Here is a 20795-nt window from a genome sequence, read left to right as displayed (position 1 = left end):
TTTACTACTTACTTTGGAGACTCAGGCGTCAACGGAAGTGATAAACTTGTTGGTTTGGCTAAAGGGAAAAAAGAAAACAATTACGGAATATTTAAGCACCCCATAATATATACTAAAAAGTTGCCTTTTATTTTGGTGATGGAATCTCCTTTTAGTTAGTTAGGGCTGGACTCTGATTGTTCAGTAGCCATTTCTGTATACTTTGGATAAATAAGGAATCTCATCCTGATTCCTTATCACTGGCACAAAAAGGGCATCTAAATTTCAACAATGATTTACATCAGTTACTGTACCTCTGAAATACAGCACACAGCCCAAATGCCAAGAACCTTTCCGAAGAATAGTGATACATGTTAAAAATCAATGAAGAAATCTACAGGATACCCCATGAAAATGTTATTTTCTCCTAGATTTAATTTAGACTACACTCTACATTTTATTTGGAAACAAGAGCAGCAGAATAACTACAAAGTAACAGAACGTTATGAATATTCAGTTAGTTTTACTTCTACAGTATACAATTTTATATGTAGCACTGAGAATAGGTTGTTTTTATGAGGCCAGAGTCCAACTTGCTATATTCCAAATTTCTGCAAATTATCCTGCAAACTATGACAAGCCATGGATTCAGTCACAGATGGTTAAAAATGGGGCTGACGCTCTCAGCACTACAATCCTAACATACACACACAAAAAAAACAAAGCTCTAGCTGTAAAAATACAAGTCTTTGTAGTTTTTATTCATGCAAGCTTGTATTTTCCCAAAGCAAGCCAAGAACTAGGATACTGTTAACACAACTAAGATCCTTCTAATTGCCAGAAAAATGTTTAAAATTAAAAATAACATTACTTGCAAATTTTACTTTTCAGAAGTTAGATTGATGCTTAAATGCAGAGAGCATTGTACCAAGAAAAACAGCAGGGGATCTCTTCTGCAAATTAATTACTTAAGACAAAATGTTCCCCTTGAACACTTCTGCACTGCAGATCTTTTGTCCAGAGTGTCACTACTGCGTATTTCGTATTCATTCCAGGCTTGGAGCTCCCATCAACATTAAAGGATTCTATATGCAAATTGATTACTTTTATAAGCTCTAGAGCATTCCTGGAGTAATATTACATTTAAAAAAAATTAACTCAATTCTCAAGAGCTGCATATTGTTCCTCCTCCTCCCCATCTGAAGTTAGAAGTGGAAACTCAGGTGTTCACCTTAGGTTCACCTTCCTCAGAATTCAGTGCCAAAGTGAGGAAATGCACCAAAATGGGTTATAGTGTCTGATCCAGCACCGCTGCTGATTTGTGCATAAAAAAAGGTTTCCATAAGACCAACTGGAAGATGACACAACTTAGTGTGTACTTTACACACACCTAGGATGCTAATATTTGTGGCTGTTGATAGTGGCTACCTAGAGGCAAAACTGGCTAAAAAGAATAGACTGTACTGAAAGGCTCAGGAAGAAAGTCTGTACAAACAAATGCTCCTACTGTGTTTCAGAAAACAAAAGCTTTGTACACTTACACAGCTTGGACTTTCTACGAAAGCTGAGTCTCTAAGAGTTATTTAAGCTTCTAAAAAGTCTCCTTCTAGCTCTCATATAGGGAGGCAGATCAGAATATATAGATGTATAAAATCTGAAACATTAAGGCACGGCACCCAGGTATCATCTCACATTATTCACTTAGGCAGATATTATTAAGCCCTCTCACTGAGAAATTCATTCAGCAAAACATCCTTAATTTTTCTTATTGCTGGCATGGGCTTGACCAAACAGGATTCCTGTAAACTATTCCATCCTCATTTACAGACACTGACACAGTAAATATTGAGCCAATATCATTTTCCACAGTGCATATTCATTATAGAGTTTTAAGGTCTATCATAGCGTGTTTTATTTGTATTTAAAAGAGTTCACATGAAGTTGCCTGCTCCTGTAAACTGAAAACATTCAGGTTCAAAATAACTATATTTCCTCATGGGCAAATTTCACTGTAAAGCCACAGATGATCTTTGGCATAAATGGGTTTGTGGACATTCCCGTGGGTGTGCAATATGTTTGTAACAATAACCCTAAAGGAAAATATCACTGCACTTCTCTTTTGTGAGCTTTCCCTAACTTTGAAAGAAAATATCAGACCCTGATTATCTTTTAAAACAAAAAGAGATAACATTTTTAGTTTTGATTAAATGTATAAAGAAATGAATGCACGTCTGTGAATACCAGTCAAATCTGCAAGGTCAGTTCTGCACAAAGTGACTGTCCAAGCTGAAAGCATTATATTCTTGTATTTCTATTATATGCACATTCATTGACATTAAAGTCATACACTAGTGCGCGAGACAAATTCGATGTAAAAACATTTCAGAAGTCTGTAAATTAAACTGCTGGAATTAAAAAACAAAAAAACAAAAAACAAAAAAACAACCCAACAACAACAAAAAAAAGAACCCAAGAGAATAATTTCTCTCTGCCTGAAATTTCACCTGCAACACCACAGAAGGCACAGTCATCTGTTAATCACTGCTGAATTGGCTGTGTGTTCTTTTAGAACTTTCCCAACTTCTCCTTTTACACCATTGTCACAACCCACTTTGCTTTTTCTTGAAATCTGTACAATTTGGGGAAAAAAATGCAGCTCTGATCTAACAGCAATATTTATGTGCACATACATAACACACATACGTGTATAAGATACCTTACACATGATATGCTTTACTGCACCCAGCAGTGTTGAGAAAGCCCCAGGTAGTGTCTGGCAGGCCTATGCCTGGTTCCACAACCCTCACAGTATGAGACCCAGGTTGGAGATGAATGCTTCAGTCAGGATTTTACTCTGAAGCAGTCTGCTGAGACCAGACAGATGGAGTGGCAAGTTGGCATTCAAGAAGCTCAAGGGGCAGCTGGATTTCATTCTTACAAGAAATGCTGTTCAGAGAATTTGAAACCACAATGGAGAAAACTATACTTTAGGTGTCAAAACCCACTGCTGTGAGCATGGCATTTAAGAATGGGAAAGAAAGATTATTTTGTTAAGTTTGCTTATATCTCCTAATGAATAATGAACGAATAGACTCGATGGAGGCTAAAAAAGCAGGGAGGAAAAAACACGCAGTTCGGAACTACTTTAAAAACCCCAGAACGTCATGTATGGATTATATGCTGATCTCTTGCAGCTGGATGACTTCCATTGGCTTCAGAGGAGTCAACCAGGATTTGCACCAATGTTTCTGAGATAGATATCTGGCCTTCTAGATGCCAGACCTGTATATCCATAGATGGACTTTAAAGTAGGAGTAACTTTAAATAAGCTCCCTTTGGGCGCATAAGCTTTTACAGTTCTTCTTCATCTTGGGAAACAGGCAGGAAAGGAGGGGGAGAGAAAGCAGAAGAGGAGTCTCTAAGTTCTTGCTTCTCAGCCACTGAAGCTACTTGTAATATAGCCCAGTTCTTTATGCATTGGAGGGTACTAAAAGTCAACACAAGTGTTTAGTTTTGGCCATAAAGTATCTAAAGAGAGAGAAAGATCAGGATGGTAGCTAAACGGAATTTCAACTATTTACAAAATAAAATTACAAACCAGCATTCCAGCTTTAACAGGAATGACACATTTATTGCTTATTCTGTAGCAGTGAGAGCACTATTTATTGTCTCTTAAGGACGATGTGGCAGGTTAACAATGCCTTTGGTTTTACACTGGCAAAAAGAAAGAAGCTCACTAATGAACCAGCCTGCCCAGCTTGTTTAGGAGTATAATGATTCTGTAGTGGTACAGTACTCTGTGAATAAATATCTCCAGCTCACTTGATATATTAACACCTAGTTTGTTAAACTTATCTTTTTTTTTTCCTGAGGTTCCTCTTCTGAGGTTGGGAGCAAAAGAGGCAGGATTAAAATTTTAACCTAGCTAGTTCTAACTTCACTACGCTGTTTTAAAACTCTCTATGCTGAAACAAGAGATGCTGGATCTACAGTAAGAATCCAAGTAACAGAAGAGGTATGAAGGTATTCAAAAGCATTTTATCTCATCTTCCCTCCAAAACCAAAGCCACGTTCTGTGCTCCCACACCTACCTTGCAGGTGATTTGTCTGAGAGTGCAGATGGGGCTTTCTTTTGGAGGTGCATTTCTCTTTGCTGCTATTCCTGTTCTCTGCTGGTTTGGTCTGAGGAGGGTCATCATTCGTAGTCAGATATTTGAGAAGTTCAGAGCAGGGACGTCTTTGTGGCTTCTGTTGTTGACAAACGCTCTTTGCTTTATTGCTCCACGAATTCTCAGTCTTAAAAACAGGGCATAATAAAAAAAAAAAAAGAAAGAAAAAAAAAGAAAAAACCCTAAAATTAGTGAACTGAACCTTATCAGAATGGATATAGGTTTTCTAAAGAGATGAGATTTTCAATGAAGTGTTCAGTCTAAGTGTACTAGATCTATGAGCTGTGAATAATTGTTTGCAGAACAAGAAAAGAAAATTACATTGAAATTCCTAAATGACATTTATGCAGCTTTTTATTTCATTTCTCCAACATTTCAATGTTCCTACTCAGCAACATGTAACTAACAAGACCCTACAGCGCCTTTATTGTGAACAAAAAAATAAGCTGGTTTAAACCTTAATTTGCTGCTGATTGCTTGAGCCCAGTATTCACAACTCTCTTAAGTACCCCTAAATGCTCCGTTTTCAGTTACAGTGAATGGCAAGACAAACATTGTTTAATACTGCCTGCTAACAGAATTATGTCAGAGACGCCATTCTTTCCAATTAATGGCTGATCTACATCTTTTGCCAAGAATCCAGTGCAATTTTTCTTAGCCCAGACAGCTGGTAAAATGGCAGTCTTGCATCCTGGAGTCACTCATAAACAACACCAGCCCATCAGCAAATTTTATCACACCCCCTACTACTCTCTGTATCAATAAAGAAGGCAAGAGTAACAGACGGCGGGACTACAGCTGAACTCTGCCAAGAGAAAAAGCAAAAATGAAATATTCAGAGCATAAAGGAGCTCAGGTGATTTTCTGGAACCCAGTTCATAATCTGTTCACGTTTTTTGAAGCAGTTGCAGGATAGTAGGCAGATTAATACCATACATATAGACCTACTGCTTACTTGATCGCTGAAAACATAAAAGACATTACATTTTTCCTTTCTTTTTTTCCCCCTTATTACAAAGATTAAGTTTGTACCTTAACAACCACAGGGCTTGTTCTGATCCTGTGATTTGTGTTTGCATGGTTTTGTGTGCTGAGACCACTGCATTCATTGTAATTTAGCTGAGTGTTAGCTGGAGCCAGCAAGAGCTTCTTGAGCTACAAACACACAGGGAAAAGGAGATGGGAGGAAAAGAGTAAAGTTATGCATCTTCATGTATTAAAATTACTTATCTACATTTTTTGCATTGTTGCTTAAAACTAGCTACAACAATTTCAGCAAGCAAAGTGTGTTAAAACAGAAGGAAGGGCTCAATATTCCCCAGAGCAAACAGATTTCGTTTTCTTCTGAGGCTTGGCAACAAACTTCTGTTCCATTTACTGCGGTACACTGCAGGGCAAGCAGAAATGGCAGGGGCCTTGGATTTCTGAATCCAAGGCAAAGTGAAATTCTCAGTGATCTGTTCAACAGGACAAGTCTCTGATCTGAACAGAGAAGTTAACTTGAACAGAATAATGAATACATGTATCTGACTCTGCTACTGCTGAAGTCAGAGATAAAGGACTTTCACCAGAAATAGCATCCTTTCTCAAACTCCCTTTACAGAACAAAATGTTGCAAGGTTTCACTCGCATCCTCACCCAAGATTCAGATTTGCCCTGATTAGCACTAAGCTTGTGCCTACTGGTCAAATGAGCATTAAAGGCACAAAATTAGCCCTGCAGTGCACCAGACTAAACGGGCATTTCTTTACAGATCACCAAAGTAACGTCCAAACGTACATAGTAAAAAGCCTCAGGAAATGTAATGCAAATTAAAAGACGTCATCCTGACTTATTTGAACAGAATAATAAACAAAAGTGTCAGCCATTAGCACAAGAAACTCAAAAACAATCTCTTCAATCTACTTTTTAGTGGATTCCTTTATTAGTCATCCTATGATTGTTTGGTGTGTTTTCTTCCCCACTTAAGTTTTAGTTCTTTACTTGATTTTTCTTTTCAGTCTAAGTGAAAAGTCCAGACCATACTGTGTCTACATCATACCCATGCAGCGGGTGGCCAGAGGCACATCCAATTCCTGTTAAACAGTAGGAAGGGTTCTTACTAGAGACGGCTCTTCTGCCTCCTGGGGCGGAGGGGTGCCGTCGGACATCGGGGAAGGGCTGGCGTCATGTTCATTGGTCACATCTCCGTCTGTCAGTGCATCAAATGAAGGCAATCCATCCTCATCCACGGGGATGCTGTCCAATGTCTCGGTGAGAACTGCTAGCAAGTTTGCCTCATTCTCTTCATCTATTTTCTGTGTGAAGAGACCAAAAAAAGAGCGGAACCAGGTGAGAAGACAAAAGGAATGAAACAGTGACTCTGTATGTGAGAAAGCAGTCAAAACATTATTAAATATTGCCTTGAAACCGTAACCTGCAACAGCGTCTCAGGAGATGCAATTAAGTGCAGGAAAATTATCCAGCTCTGCATTTAAGAGGAATCTCTTTGCTCTTGCAGTGTATTGCTCTGGTTTACTTTTCCTCCGCAATTCTCTCAATCCAGCGTTAACACCAACAGATAATCAGGCAGGGATTGCATTACAGGATGTGCAGAGGCTGCTGGCACCTAACGATGGTGTCAGCCCTGGCTGTCTCTTTCTTTCTCCTTTGAACATTGAACAACGGTTAATTGGCCTGACAAAATTACAAGAACCTCAGAATAAGACAGCCAATCAGAAGGCCAAAATGAATTAACAGAGAAATCTACCAACATTTTTCACGTACGTAGCCCAGAGTAAGAGAGACAAGGTTTCTCTTCTGCACTTCTGGAAATCCTTGCTCCAAAAACAAGGGAAGAACTTCTAACTCCTGAGCATTTTGGCATTACACTAGGAAGCAAGACTCATATTCCAAATGACAAGATTCTAGGTTTCTTTAAAATGAATGCATTAAGCAGTTGCCTTTCAAGTACTCCTTCTGAATTACATAGTTTGAGTGCTCAATGCAGCTATTGTATGCATTTATCTAATTCCAACTGCAATTATAAAAAGTAGATTAATCCCTAATCAGATGTGGCTGTAATGTTAAATTATACTAGATATCTTATTTCAGAAACAAGACTTCTTTTTGTCAAATACAGTAAATTTAAATACTTCCCATTTTTGTAAATGAAATATAGTCCCAGCTGTGTATTAAGGTAAAGATTTTTTTGGAGTACTAATTGTTCCGAGGAATAGAATTGTGTAAAAATCATTATATTTATTCTTCAAAAAGAGTGGAAATTGATCTTGACAGATCAATTATCTAGGATTTTTACGCTGATCCTAGTGCTATTAAAATGAGGGAAAAGCCTTTCCCTGATTCCAGAGATCTGATCCAAATGCAGGGCTGACAGCTTGGAGCTTTTCCACACACTTCACAGTGGCTCATCACACCCTGGGTTCACACTACAAAGAGATTTCACCCAAGTTCAGATCACACATTTGGGAAGGGAACTAGCAAAGCATACACAAGACAAATAGAAGCTCATCCTTTTGTAAAAAGTAACGTTAGAAAAGTCAACATCAAAACACTCTCAGTAACACCACAGAACAGAGGAAAAAGAAAAAAACAAGTGAGTCTGCTCATCCCCTCACTATGACTTTTTCTGCGATACAGCATCCACCAGGCTCTAAGGAGAGATGAGCATCAACTGCACAGACAACTCCTCCTGTCAGGCTCCTCTGCCAAATCACACCTCATGGGTTCCTGAAGACAAACTGTGTTCTCGTTAGAAAGTCGTGGCAGAGCATATTCTGCTCTGGTGCTATTGTCCCCCAAAACGAATAAACACTCATGCACAGCTAATGCTGAGGAGAAGCATTTATTTAAAAGGCCAAAAGGGGCCTGACCATTGAGAGAGAGTTTAAGTCTATGCATCTAGTAACTTCCACCATATCACGCAGAAATATGCATAGTGTTGTGACAATTCAGATGCTTTACTCCACTGCTAGCATAGAAGATATGGAGACAATGAGAGGGAAGCCACTTTGTGAACAAAAACTTGCTCCAAATCCAGCTCTTCGCTGCTACTTTTCGAGAAGGAAAGAGGAACATTAATGGTATTACTTTCAGAAAAGTGTAAAAAGAGGTTATCAGGCAAAAAAGCACTTTGCAGTGTAATGAAGGGTACTGGTGTGGTTTTCGGGCTTCTCCAGACAGGGTGCAAGCCCTTCTGCAGCTGCCTCAGGGCACTCTGTAAGGTTCTGGCTGCTCCAGCAGCACAAATATCTCCAGCAAGGCCAGCTGGGAGCGTGCCCTCTGCCCTCCTGCCGAGCACTTTAGCACACAGAGCCAACCACAGAGCTCCAAGTGCTGCTATTTCTAATTGGGAATGCCTTCTTCAATAATAGCATGCCAGAAGAAACCCTGATATTTGCTGTTAGGTGCTTAGCTCTCACGCTTTAAACAGGCATTCAAGTGCACTGACATTCAAGAACAGAAAGTTGAGTGGACACTGGTCCTCATCACAGCAATTTCAATTAGTTTTGTACAAGTTTCAACATTCAAACACCCCAGAGAAAGCAAAGGATGTGACAAAGAGGACTCTGTTAAACAATTAATGTCAGTTTCCATTATTGCTTCAGTCCCAATTTACAGAGCAAATAAATCAAAGTCACCACAGATGAAGCACGCTAGCTGGCTAACACATGTCTATTCACAAATGACATGGCAGCAGGAACACATCAGTCAGGAAAATGACATTGCAAGATAACCTTTTAAAGGTTTAACTATACTATTGCTTCTAATTGCCCTAAATTACTGTTTATCAAGAAATACATTTATTAGGTATAGCAGAAACAAGGCTGAGGGGAGATGCAGAGTGGGATGGTCGGGCACATCACCATCTGAGTAATAATCACTGAAGCAGCAACTTTCTGCTCTGCTCTCACAGCCAGAGTCTTGGTGTTGACAGCACTGGGGAGAAGCAATGCTGTGGCCAAATGCAGGATATTTCACAGTTTCAGCACTGTCATTCTAGGAAGTCCACATTCCGGACTGTCATCCAACTTGCTCACCAAACATCCAACTCAAGTAGGGTTGGAAATTATTTGCTAAATCTAAAGAAGCAGCTGTTAAGTACTTAGGTCTCCTAAAGGAACTACGGCATGTAACAAAATGGGGTGGAGGACGATACCAAAAGTAAAACCATATGGCAAAGGTTTCTTAATGACTGTACCTTACAAAGTAATGGAACTTTTTAATGTAGAAGCAGTTATGTATCACTTCTCAACTACATGAACTTCTTAAAACCCTTGGTTGTTACTTTAACATAAAGGTAATATGGGATATAGGCTTTTTCTGATCCCTGTACAATTCCACTTGGCTGAAACAGGCAAGGAACCTGAGACACTAAATGCATATCCTTGATCACGAGATTCTAGCACATCCAGAATAGGTTCATTCAGAAGAAAAGTAAGATTGGGCACTGCGTACTAGAGAACACAACAGGGAAAGCTGCCTAGTGCAGCAAACTGCCACACCAGTTGATTCCCAAAGATGAGTGATCGTGGCATCTAAATACCACAGAAAGCTTCTAACTGTGCTTCTCTATATTTTTAAATGTTTTGCTCTAATGCTTTAGTATTTCTACAACACTAAGAATAATTCTGCCTGAAAACACTTTATTAGTAGTGTAACAATCTTATTGTATTTGGTTTCTGCTGTCAGTAAAATGCCTACAGAGATAGTGACTTTTCGGCCAGTGAGAACATCTCAGAAATGAGGCAATAATTTACCCACACAAAGGTATTTAAAACCTCTACTCCAGATAATTCTCTCTCCTTTGGTATTCTTCCCATTGATGGAGCTGGGTTCACCTGGTGGTTAGTCATTCACACCTGCAATACCAGTTGTTGGCATGTGGAAACGTAGAGCATCGAGACTCAGCCACCTTATCTTTCAGAGGCATCTCTATGGGGAAAGAATATAGAGCAATGCTGTGATTTTTCATTAGATATTTTTTGTCCTTAAAAATGTCTTGCAGAATTTTAGAACATCCATCCTTACCATCATCAATCCCTTCCTGAAGCCAGTGAGCATAGTTCCTGGCCCAGGACTCTGCTGTAGCTGACCTGCAGTCAGCATAGGCAAACTGATTCGCTCCAGAAAAGGGTCTAGATCATTATACTGAAAATCTTTTCTGTTTCTCAGCAGCATCTCCCTGCCTTTCATTTGCAGTTATTACAAGCACAGTTTTTGCTTATTGTATCTCAAAGAGTGAAATCAGTTAGTGAATGAGGATGATGCCCTAAATTTTCTTCATCAGTGATGTGAATGACGCAGAGGTCCTTCTTGATTCATATTGAAGGACTGAGTCCTGAGCTGCGCTATTCATCCACAGCCCCGAGCTGGGGGCAGTGGCAGCTTGCCACATCTTTGTAAAGTGCCCAGGAAACTTCAGGGCTGATCCACAGCTAGCAGAAGCTGTCACAGCTCCAGCAGCCAGCTCTGTGAGCAATTCAGGGCAGCCAGGTGGGTACCTGAACTCACAAGGGATCACCGCTTCAGCAGACCAACTCATTTCTCCTCAGTAGCCCAAGATCTATTCATAGCATAATTAACGAAGAAAATAAAAGATTTTCCCCCAGCTGAAAATATCTGCATGATCTAAAAATACCAGTACATTATGGCACTGTTTGCAGAAGCACAAAAATGGCTTGCGAGCACATCTGGGGTTTCCAAAAGGATTTAATTCCTTAAGGACACACATTAGAATAAGCTTGTCCTTAAGACTCGCAACACTAGGAAAAATGAAGGGCTTGGCCCTTCTCACACATCAGTCACAGAGGTACTAAAAATGCTCACCATCATCATACCAAAGAGCAGGGTTGGGGCAGATGGCCCAGCCCCACAAACGAACCTTTGCCATCCAAGGATGAAGAGCCACAGGCTGGAAAAGCTGGAGGGAACAGAAGACAGAAGTGGATGTGATCCTGACAGAAACCTGAGAGCTAAGGCCAGGGGCTGCTGATGAGAAGAATCACTCCCAACCAAGGTGAAAGGGGGAACAACACCACTCCACCTGCTTACAATCAGTCCCGTATCATTATATAATTTAAAATTATTTTAACTTCTATTTTATTGCTCAGTTTCTTTGCAAATCCTTAGGCATCCTGCACTGACTTACAGAAAAAACCCACATGATGCATTTGCATTAAAACAGTTTTCCAAGGTCTGTTAGTCTGGTCCCCAAGAGACGTTCCCATAATTGAAATGCTTAAGTCCAGAGCTATCAATTATCTTTAAAAACAAAATGGAGTCCCACTAGGAGAAAATTACAGCCAAGTTTCTTTATATGTAGTAGAAATGTGGGGATTAATTATCACCACCCCTGTGCAAATGCCTTTAGGGTATGGGAAGGAAACGAGAGATCACTTATTCTTGAAGGAGACAGCTGTACTCGTGCTCCTCACATCACCTGTAGGCAAAATCCACTTGAACTGAGAGATCACGTTCTGACTTGAGCAGTCTCATTGCCCAACACACAGACCACATATGTATCGCATCTGTCTGACATTCCACATCCTAGTATTGATGTGGAAGCCTCACTGCAGCTGGGTGCAGCTGGGTCTCTGGAGATAGCGTACTCATCTCAAGCAATATGCCTCTGTGCGTTACTTGCCATCCCACTCTCCCCAGATGCTGTTAAATAAGTAGTGCAGTTATACACAGCACAGGTGGTGCAATGCCTGGCTATCAGAGTGGGGTCCCTGGATGGGACAGCACAGAAGATGGATAGCACAGAAGCTGCAATGGGTTTGGCTGTGGTTTTGCAGGTATGGCTCACCACCCCAGCCACCCCAATCACCCCATGGGGTGCACAAGCACAGAAAACAAACTCAGTGAAACTCTGCTCCGCTTGTTTTCAAAGTGCAAGCATTTTCCAAGCATAAGGCACTATTCACACAAAAAGTAACAATACAAAAATAATTATAGTTATTATTATCTGTATACTCAATACGATGTGTTTTGCAGTCTCAGAAACTTCTCATGTTTATTCCTGGTATCTGAACTTGGGTTATTTTCCAGCTGAAAAGGCACTGACTTGACATTGTAAGACTTCTGTCAAGCATCTGGAATTAAAGCAGCACCACTTAAAGCCAAGGCACAGACCATTTGCAAATTGGGTTTCTTTAAGATCTTGCCCCAATCACCTAAAGCAATGCTGCTACAGCTCCTGTAAGACAGACTATCTTTTCAGGTGAAAAATCTAACCTTTTTGCTATAAACTAAACATGTCAGCTTAAAAGAGCCTACTAAATATTCTTCTAGCACAAAGTCACTTGTTTTATTGCTTCTAACGAGTTGTTGCAGTTCAGATGTTTCCATTACAGCCTGGCAATTAAGCTTCTAATAAACTGAAGAGCAACTAATTGACTTATTCATCTCCCAAACTGAGGATCCAGCTAGCAACCTGTAACACATTTTACATCTTCTGACCAAAATTCATTCGCATTTTGCAAGCCATTTCGATTTCATTTGTGTAAACTGCATCTTTCCTCTCTATGATAGTAATCTTTGATTCTGTGGAAAAGACAAAACAAAAATTCATCTGAAAGTAAGCTTTCGTGCTGCAGATGTGTTAGCGGGACCGATGATAAGATATTGCTGTGCTCGAATCAGTGCGCTGGTGGTGGACCCAATATCAAAAATTTATGGTAATTGAAACCACAGAATCTTTGGAAATGCAGTCAATTTGACTCAGTATCAAAAGGTCACTCTATTCAATTTATGCTTGATGCTGAGCACAATATTGAGAAAACACCTGAAAGCAAATGATCTTATCAGCAGTTTGAGCCTCAGCATTTACTGACTACATAGGCTAATTTGCTGATTACTAAATAAATGTGTTACCTACATTTTGTACTGGTTTAGCTCACAGAGCTGCTTTTCCCCTTGTGCAGAACTTGGCTCTGTGAAAGCACTGCTGCATCCCTCAGAACTGACCACGTCTCAGTGGCAGTGGGACACACAGGTGCCACACAGCACCCTGCTGTACCGATGTCCTCCCAGCACCATGCTACCTGACATGGATCCTGCAAGCTCCATACTGATGGATGGGGAACTGCAGTGGGAGGGGCACCAACATCTGTGGCAGTGCCATTGGGAGACTTGGGGGAGGCTGCTCCACTGCAGGGCCACACTGCTGGGCCTGTGATGCACATCCCCTTCCCCATCACAGGCATTTGTGCACATCCTAAGGCCTTGAGCAGCAACCCGTATGAAGAACATCAGTCATTGTGCCACTCCTACAACGCACTGTAGAGCACAGTGTCACAGCCGTCGGCTGAGGGTCCCAAGATAAAGAGTGAGCACTGCAAAAATAGAGAAGAAAAAGATGTCTGGGGAAAGGGCTGGGGCTTTCCCTGCTGCAGAGTTTTCAATGATTATGTCAGCAGTATTTCAGTCCAAATATTTCAAGCGCTGCTTGCTCAGATTTATTTACTTATGTGATTTATGGCACATGCCTACACTAATCTCTCTGTGCACCCACATAAAACTTCAACATTCATATACCTTTGTTAGGCACATTCAGCGGGAAAAAAAGAGCTGTGTTTATTTTCCCATGATTATTTCACACGTAATTTATACAAAAACCACTTTTTCCTCTCAGTGATGACAGACATCTCTAAAAATTGTATCTGAGCAGTAGTACAGATCCTGTCTTCGGGAACTACAAAGCATCCTCTTGTCACTGTTGTTAATTCGTTATTTCAGTGTTGCATTTGCTTTAGCTTTAACTATACTGGATGTGCTAGGACATCTATCACAATTCTTACTTTGTTCTAGAGTTATATGATTCTATACAAATAGATTTCAGGGTAAAATTATATACAATCAACCAAGGAAGAGTTTACATGTAATCTTTAATTTTGTTGAATTACATGGTAGCTCTGTTTTCTGCAAATGGAACACATGCACACAATAGTTCATTCTTAAATAGATTCATAGATTCATTAGGTTGGAAAAGACCTACAAGATCATCCTCCTATCACCATCCCTACCCACTAAACTACTAAATCAAATCCCTTAGCACCTCATCTAAACGCTTCTTGAACAGCGCTAGGGATGGTGCCTCAACCACCTCCCTAGGCAGGCCATTCCAGTGCCTGACCACTCTTTCAGAAAAAAAATGTTTCCTCAGGTCTAATCTAAATCTTTCCCGGCGCAACTTGTGGCCATTCCCTCTTGTCCTGTCATTATTTATCAGGGAGAAGAGGCCCACCCCCTCCTCACCACAACCCCCCTTCAGGAAGTGGTAGAGTACAGTAAGGTCTCCTCTGAGCCTCCTCTTCTCCAGACTAAACAATCCCAGCTCCCTCAGCCGCTCCTCATAAGACTTGTGCTCCAGACCCCTCACCAGTTTTGTTGCCCTTCTCTGAACACGCTCCAGGGCCTCAATGTCCTTCTTGTAGTGAGGGGCCCAAAACTGAACACAGTACTCGAGGTGCAGCCGCACCAGAGCTGAGTACAGGGGGATGATCACCTCCCTGCTCCTGCTGGCTACACTATTTCTAATACAGGCCAGGATGCCGTTGGCCTTCTTGGCCACCTGGGCACACTGCCGGCTCATGTTAAGCCAAGCATCAACCAACATCCCCAGGTCCTTTTCCTCTCTACATTCTTCAAGCCATTCTGCCCCAAGCCTATAGCATTGCATGGGGTTATTGTGGCCAGAGTGCAGGACCCGGCACTTGGCATTATTGAACCTCATCCCATTGACCTCAGCCCAGCTATTCAGCCTATCCAGAGTAAAACATTAAAATAGACTCTTACATACAGGAACAGAGGAATTTAGTTTGACTTGGAAATCAGTACTTGTAAAGTAACAACTTTATTAAAAGCTTCTGATGATGTTTTATGATTTATCAGTGTGTTCAGCTTCACCGCTCCTGACTCCCCCCAGCTGCAAAAGATACTGCAAACATGAAAACTCCAGCCATGTCCCAGAGGAGGCAAAATGCAGGCTTTGCTTAGGCTTGCAGTATGAAGGGATCAGGACATTGTTAATATGCCTGCGCTTCCTATAAATTCTTATTGTGATCCAACTGGATAGCTGCCATGTGGTCTCATCTCCTACACATTTGTGAGCTGGCTAAAGAGAGTCTATTGAGGCACAACACAAAAACTTGTTTACAAGGCTGAAGTAGCATTTACTTTAAGTACCCTCCTGGTATGTTCCAGAAGAGGTGATAAATGACACGCACACCATTTTGGAGGTGGATTAGCTAGAGAAAAAGATAGGAGATGTCCCAAAAAACTAAGGAAATCATCATGAAGAGGAAAAAAAAAAACAACTTCAAATATGTGCACTCTACTCTTAACAGCCTAGAATAGTTTCAAATAGACTTAGAAACTTTGCTACAGCCACCAAGGATACTCTTCATTATGAACAGATGTGTCTGAATTTTCAGCCAGTTTAGCAGTTGGATTAGTTTAGAAGTCTCATAATATCTCTAACTACAGATTTCCTTCATTTGTCACAATGCGGTAAGACTTAAATGTTCTTTTAACACAATTTTGTGTATGTGAATCAAATCATAAACCAGAAATTGTGACTTGAAGACAGAAAACATTGAAAATATATAAATATCACAGTAGAGCTTTCTGTAGCAAAGCCTCCTCTATAGCAAGTCTGGCTGGCTTGCTCCTAAGTGTGCAATACATGACTCCTTCTCTGCTAGTCCTTTAAAACTGCATGTTCTTCGTCTCCAGTCTGCCATCGAAATGATATAAAAGAGCATATTAGTCTCAGGGAGACACTAATGCTAACCAGCCTCTCTATCATCAGGTGGAAACAAAGCTAGGAATTTTTTTGTGCTGCCCCTTTAAAAACTACTCCTAAGAGGCAGTCAGGTCCAGCTGTACCTATCAATGCACTAAATATCATATTAATTAGGCTGTAAGTTCCTTTAGGCAGGGACTGTCTTTTTGTTATGTGTTCACACGGTCCCTTTCACACTGGTGTCCTGATTTACAGTCAAGCTTTGAGATGCTGCCACGGCACCTACAATAAATAATTGTATGCACTTCTATTTAATTCTGCTAGTAACCAAAAGAAAAAGAACTTGGGCCCAGATGTTCGGCCGCTGTAAATCAGGGCCTCTCCACAGGTTTTAATGGAGCTCTGCAGATTTACACTATCTGAGGATCTGGTCCTTTGCTTGCTGGGTGCGCTGACGCTGAAGCTGGGGCTATACTTCCTGCGTGCTGTTCCAGTACCACCCAGCACTGGGACCAGCAGCACTCCAACAGGGTGGCTGCAAGGCCACCAAGGGCTGTGGCATCCTTCTTATCAAGGGAGCTGTGTCCCTGAACTCTGCACTGCTACATCTAAGAGCAGCTTAAATAAAGCTCGGGTGTCTTTAACCTTATGATGTAGCCAACATCGTGCACGTATTCACAGCTGGAAATGCACTGATGTATCTGCTTGTGGCAAGTACTTCTTCAATTTAAAAATCAACCCCACTGAAATCCCAACAAGTTACAGTTTAAGCCCACGTAACTCCATGTATGCAGGAGGTTGGATGCACAGTTCCAAGAATGTAAAGGCTTTTGAAGCACAGAGTATGCCTAGCCCCAGGAATAATAAGTAAATGGCAGCCATCTGAATACGAGAATGGAGGTGAGTCCCTGCAGGTGACCGACTTCAGTTCCATTACAGCACCCTGGAAGGGAGAACCTGGTTAGGTGGCGTTCCTGGAGAAGGAGTGTTGAGGTTAAGTACAGACACACAACCTCTGCTCTAAGGATGGGCACTGTTACTGATGGCATTGAGCGGAGGCAACACTCCTGTTTAGGAAGCAATAAAATCCTGTTTTGTAAACTTTTGTAGGGATTGCACACACACTAACCACACCAGTGGGGACATGAGGAGGAAAAGCGAAGTAAATATGGTTGCACTTCATCCTACAAGCTAGAAAGGGGAAAACACCCAACCCTGTAGTATTTCCAGTACAAAGGAATGACATGTAAGCAAATTATATTGCAAAGTTTTGTATCCTTAAAGCCTGCCAACCTGCCAGACATTACTTCATAGTAACCCAGGGTCCCACTCCCTGCTTCTGCAGCAAAGGCACCACCAGGCTGGAAGTGTTCTGGATATGTGCAGGTGTTGGGTTCTGCCCAGTGTTGGGTTCTCCCATGGATTACACTACCAGAAACCAAAACAGTCCACTGAAGACCATGGCCTTAAGACAGGACAGATTAAGTGCAAGTGAGAAGCAAGTCAGGCCCTTTATGTTTGCCCTTCTGTCCCCAGGAAAAACAAAATCCATTCCTTCTTCCTCTGACAAACATCAATACAGCAGCCCAAGCTGCGAGGGTTCGGCTTCACCACTGGCAGTGCAGCGATGTTTATTTCCATTAGGCTGTGTCTATAAAACTCTCCTTTTATTTCTGCACTGCCACAATTTCAAAACAGCAAGCCTGACATTCTGCTCTCTGACAAGCCACACTGAATACTAGGATGCTTGAAAAATCTATACGAAAAAAGCTCTTAAGACAAGAGAGGCTGAGCGTTCTTGCCACAAATGGCTTGTTTGAGCTATCTCTCTTCCTCATGTTCGGCGGAAATCAGACAGCTTATTGGCTTAGCTTGTTAGGCCAGGTTAAAGGGATGCGATGCTGAAAGGCTCTTACAGAAGCTTACCCTTGGACTAAAAATAGCAGGCACTAGAGAATTATCTTAAATACTACCAAACTTGTTCTGCGCTGTGAATGCAGATAACTGTAATATGTTTCCATTTTTGGTAGTTTTACAGCTTTTTAAAGTTATGCTTGCTTTAGCTGACTATTTAATTAGTTTCTGATTCTATTTGCCACTTTTTCTCTCTGAGATATAGCCTGAGGGGTACTTTGCCTATGAATCCTTTGTATTTAGCAGTGTTGCTATTGTTAACATCTAATGAGCTGCTGGATTTGCCAAACACTCAGTATAGGTACAAACGCTTCTTTGAAATATAAATGTTTAACACACAGCAAATAGCAAATCAAAAGATCCTCCAAGCTGCATCCTCACTCTCTCATTGCGTATCTCATCAAAAGGGAATAAAAATAAAAATCTGCTTTATTGCATTTAATTCTGAAATTCCAAACTGCATATCTGAATGAGATATTTTTAGCTCACGGAGCAGGCCTTTGGAAGAAAACTAAATGTTATGTGGTACTGTAAGAGGACTCGCATATCAGCAAGGCTCCATGGCCCAACACGCTGTCCTGCCAGCCAGACTGTGGAGCTGTTAAAAACCCACCTTGGGTAGGGCCAATTTATAGAGACAAATGCTGGGCAAGGTCAAGCTAAAACCCAACTCTGCAGCTCAACTGAAACCTTCCCCTCTGAAGCAGACATCTTATCTGACTGCTGTGGAGCTGGCAGAGCTTGTCCTGTTAGACACAATTTTTCTTTGACTCTCACAGGGTGAGAAATGTTTTTGCTCTTAAGTAGTGGAGAAATTCTCAGAACCTCTCACTACATATATACCTGGTGCCTTTATACGCTAAAGCGTAGCGGCATAACCCAGATACATCTTGCAACTGCCATTAGACCCCTCCATATGTCTTCATTTGGGAAGCAAGTTTTCTCTTTGAGTAAGGAGTTGAGTTCACAAGCCTCTCCGTCAAATAAATGCTGGACTGCTGAGCAAGCCCTGCCTCAAAAACATTTCAGCCACCTATTCTTCAGCCCTCCCTTCCATAGCCAGGCGGCATAAAAAATACTCTGCCTTCATTATTGTGATTAACATTACTATCCATCTCCTGCAATTTCAAATTTCTACTGCTTTAGTGTTACTCTGGCACTGTCAAGACAACAGTGCTGTTGTAATCTCCAGCCACATCATAAGGGACAGGATCTGCACAACGAATTTAGACTTTAAACAGACAAGATGAAGAAGGGAGGATTTGAATCCTTGCTTTATAGCAGGGGATTTGATGCACAGAGATAAATCAGTTCCTCCAGGTCGCAGGAAACCCATGGGCACCCCAATCTGAATGAACATGACAGAAAACGGGGAGTCACATGGTTCTCCCATCCTGAAGATGCCTGGATGAACTGAAGTTCATTCAGAACAGCAGCACACTGCAAAGAAGAGAAGTTTGAGCCAGTGGGAAGGAGCACGGTTACAACTGAGTACAGAAACGAGCACTGGGAATGTATGGCTCAATGTGATCAGCTGGAGCCAACTCTCAGAACACAGGAGGAAGAGGCTGTAACAAAACAGAAACTCACAGCAAGTGTCTTGGAAAGACTAAGAGTTCACAAACCGTATTGTTTAACTGGAGACTTCAGTTTTCTCTTTGCATAAATTCCTTTGGAAAGATAAAAATAAAAAAATACCAACATCTAACCACATTCCAGGCAGAAAAAGAAAAAAGGAAGAAAAAAAAAAGAGAGAGACAAACCACTACTGCACTGCTGCACTTTTTACTTAAACCTTTTTTGATTCTTTTCTTTTTCTAGAGAAGAACTATACTTTCGCTCTTTCTGGCTGTAGTTTTAATACCTCCAGATCAGAGATCTGCTGTTAGGAACCTGCTGAGCTGAAGTAACAGTCTGAGATGCAGCGCTTGCCTGTGGACTTCCCCATATAAGATCATCACCCACCACAGCCTGCAAAGGTCATTACGAAGTCCACAGGAAGTCAGACAACAGTGACAGAGGAAGAAAGTGCCTCTGGCACAGGATCAGGGATAAAATACTTTCTCAAAGGTATTTGTGGGATATCAGGCCAAGCGAATTGGAGTTAGTATGAGGAATTAAGCCATTAACACCAGCAACAGATTAAGTCCTGATGATTTTCCTTGTGCATAAGGTGGAAGAAGACAGGGTAGATATTGCATGTTTATTGAAGCAAGAAGGTTAGAGATAAGATATAATCTAACCAAATCATGGAATGCAATTTGGGAAGATACACAAAGAGTTATAGAGTCTGAATTAGCAGGTTTGTCTAATACCTATTGGTACAATTATGTCCTGATGCAAAAACAATTATTGGATTCCAGAAAGGAGAACATCAGGTGAAGTGGCCCTAATCCTTCATTAGCTGAGTAGCATCTGGGACCAGAAAGGACACCTGCACATATCCAAAAGTACAAGAATTCAAGAAGTAGGAGGTAGACATCTCCAAGAATTTTGGAGTGCACAAATCTGGCACAGGGAGATGCATTTGCTTTGCACACAATTCAGATGGATTCAAATATTTACACAGCAATATTTTGTAGGGTTTCTTTCCGATTCTGTCAGCCTTTTGACTCCTTTGCTACTGAAAATAAATACGTTGTTATGCCACGCTATTGTTCTTACATATTCCTCAGTTATTTTGATAAGGCCTTTTCTATGAGAATTGCTTGGCAGCTAAAACCATGACAGCAGCTAAAGTTAAAAGAAGATACCATTTTAGAACAAAACAGAGCATTTGTAATAAAAACTGAAGCCATGCAAAATTTGACCGAGACCTCATCTTAAGGCCTCTCAGGAGAACCTCAGCTAACTCGTGCATGGTTCCTGTGTGAAGTTTGCAATGAAAGTTTGCTTTTACTTTTTGAGGTCAATGAAATTCCCCTCCCAGATAAGACTCTCTAGAGTTAAAAGTAATGAGGTCTAATGTGGACTACCTCCAAAGT

General features: G+C 41.1%; 1 protein-coding gene across 1 annotated transcript in view; it reads right to left on the bottom strand.

The window, feature by feature from the left end:
- Positions 1 to 20795, bottom strand: part of PPARGC1A (PPARG coactivator 1 alpha) — a 63490-nt gene that overhangs the window by 24354 nt on the left and 18341 nt on the right. Inside the window, exons 3-6 of the mRNA XM_065735722.1 lie at positions 6251 to 6445; positions 5181 to 5303; positions 4071 to 4275; positions 13 to 58 (exon numbers count right to left, since the gene is read on the bottom strand). Of these exons, the coding sequence (XP_065591794.1) occupies positions 13 to 58; positions 4071 to 4275; positions 5181 to 5303; positions 6251 to 6445 (569 nt within the window). The remainder of the gene's footprint in view (positions 1 to 12; positions 59 to 4070; positions 4276 to 5180; positions 5304 to 6250; positions 6446 to 20795) is intronic.

Source organism: Cyrtonyx montezumae, unplaced genomic scaffold (genome assembly GCF_038088225.1).
Source record: "Cyrtonyx montezumae isolate F1298 unplaced genomic scaffold, pur_monq_1.0 scaffold_2, whole genome shotgun sequence".
Classification (NCBI taxonomy): Eukaryota; Metazoa; Chordata; class Aves; order Galliformes; family Odontophoridae; genus Cyrtonyx; species Cyrtonyx montezumae.
Note: the sequence above shows the minus strand (reverse complement) of the source record. Positions and strands in the feature narration are given on the sequence as shown.